Below are 1,845 nucleotides of genomic sequence, written 5' to 3'. Positions count from 1 at the left end.
CCCATCCTGGACAAAGCTCACACAAGGGGAACCCAGGAGCCCAAGGGACAGACAAGCAGCATATGAAGGTCCCCATGAGTCCACCAATGTATTCTCACATTGGCCGTGTCTCCTCTTGATACTGAGCAAGAGCACCAGAGGAAAAGACCAGGGAAAGCCAGGTATTGCTCCTTTAGCCCCTTTTGCAAGATAAAGAACAGTTTTCTGCAACAGACTGAATCATGCATCAGGGTGCCCATTACCAACCTGCTAACATCCCTTCCTCCCTGCAGAAGGAGGGCAGAGGAAGGACAAAGACAAGCAGAACCATCCTACTGTCTTTAATTTGAGTCTTATTTGAACAGATGAGTATTTTGGCTATAGGGAGATGAACAGTCTCAAGGGCTGGACCCTCACAACAGCCACATACAGGGATGCTGCTCTGGCCACTGGGAAATACAGAGGCAACAGCGGGGCCTCGTTTGCACAAAGGGGCAGTTAGGCAGCGACCGTCTGTGCATACAGCTTTACATGCAGAGAGGGCCCTGTGCACCCGGGCTATGCCTCGTTTCTCACTTACATCTATCAGGAACAGAGGCAGACATCTCTAACCTCCAGACAATTCCATCCCACAAAGAAAAGCCTCTCAAATAGTCTAAGAATAGGCCGAGAAGGATGTCCTGGCTGTTCAAGCAACAGCTGCCTTGCGCCCTGAGCAGACAGAGGGCCTGTCATGTACAACAGCTCCAAGAGTTTCTCTTTCCAGAACATGAGCCGCTATTTGGGTAACCCAGCTATGGGAACAGGTGGCCAATGGACAAAACGTTCTTGTCTAGCTTTGGAGGGAAATGCATGATCAAATGCTGATATTACATCCCTGCAGCCACAGGGCTTGTATACAAAGGCACCTCCCTTCCCATATCCTCTTTCAAGCTGCTGCCTCAGGCCAGGGGTTCCTCACTGTGGGACACCTGGTCTTGCAGTGGGAACCCACCACAGATCTCAACTGCAGGAATAACATGAGCTGGGCGCAGGTGGAAATGCTTAGGGCAGAGCCTGGGGTCCCAGTCCCATTGCAAAGGGGGCTTGAGCAGCATTTATAAACTCATTATCCTAATAGAGTCTCTTTGCTTTCAATACAGCAAAGATCATCTCACACACCTTTCTCTGGGCAGATGCAGAGAAGTCCCTACCAGGTTATCCAGTAAAAGTCAGGTAGCTACCGCAGAAAAAAAAAAAAAATAAAAAATCATAATTTTCTCCTGCTGCACTAGTTTGGAAGTAGATTTGAGATCAAATCATTTCCTTGCCTCTAGGGCAGGCATGAAGCTTTAGAGAAAGACTGTATTTTGCACTGCTGAGAATGGGGTCTGCTACTGAGCAGCTGGCATGCACAAGGCACTGGAGGCCTACGGAGAGCATTCTGTATTGATTCTGGGGAGCAAAGTTTTGTAACCTCCGTGGCTGGCTGGTGGAGGCTATCCAGCACAGTGGGGTCATGAGAACAAAGTCTAATGCAGAACAGTGAGAATGATAACTTACCGGGATTTTGTTTGGGTGCTGCTCTCGGATCTGTTGTACTTCTTTACAGCGATCCGCTGGAAAGAAAGAAGCAGAGGAACAAAGTTAGAAACATCTGGCTGTGCTAGTTCAGGCAACCACCCTGCAAGCCCCAAACTGACAGAGAGGGGACATTGCAAAAGCAATGCAAATTCTGTTCGTCAGGCCTTTTCTGAACATGTGTCAGCAGTGAGATGGCCAGTCAGATGTCAGCTTCGGTGACCAACCCTTCATGGCTTCCTACTGCTCCCATCATCTCCCAGGACAGGGGCACGCTACCTTACCTGGTAAAACCAGGCAGCACAC

The 1,845-nt window shown here is 49.3% G+C and overlaps 1 protein-coding gene across 1 annotated transcript in view; it reads right to left on the bottom strand.

The window, feature by feature from the left end:
* MAP1LC3A (microtubule-associated protein 1 light chain 3 alpha) overlaps positions 1-1,581 on the bottom strand; it is a gene marked incomplete at its 5' end in the record, with an annotated part of 4,513 nt that extends 2,932 nt beyond the window's left edge. Inside the window, one exon of the mRNA XM_010082518.1 lies at positions 1,522-1,581. Within this exon, the coding sequence (XP_010080820.1) occupies positions 1,522-1,581 (60 nt within the window). The remainder of the gene's footprint in view (positions 1-1,521) is intronic.
* Positions 1,582-1,845: the final 264 nt, after the last annotated feature.

This window comes from Pterocles gutturalis, unplaced genomic scaffold (assembly GCF_000699245.1).
Source record: "Pterocles gutturalis isolate BGI_N339 unplaced genomic scaffold, ASM69924v1 scaffold37929, whole genome shotgun sequence".
Taxonomy (NCBI): Eukaryota; Metazoa; Chordata; class Aves; order Pterocliformes; family Pteroclidae; genus Pterocles; species Pterocles gutturalis.
The sequence above is the reverse complement of the archived record's forward strand: the minus strand, read 5'-3'. Positions and strand labels throughout refer to the sequence as shown.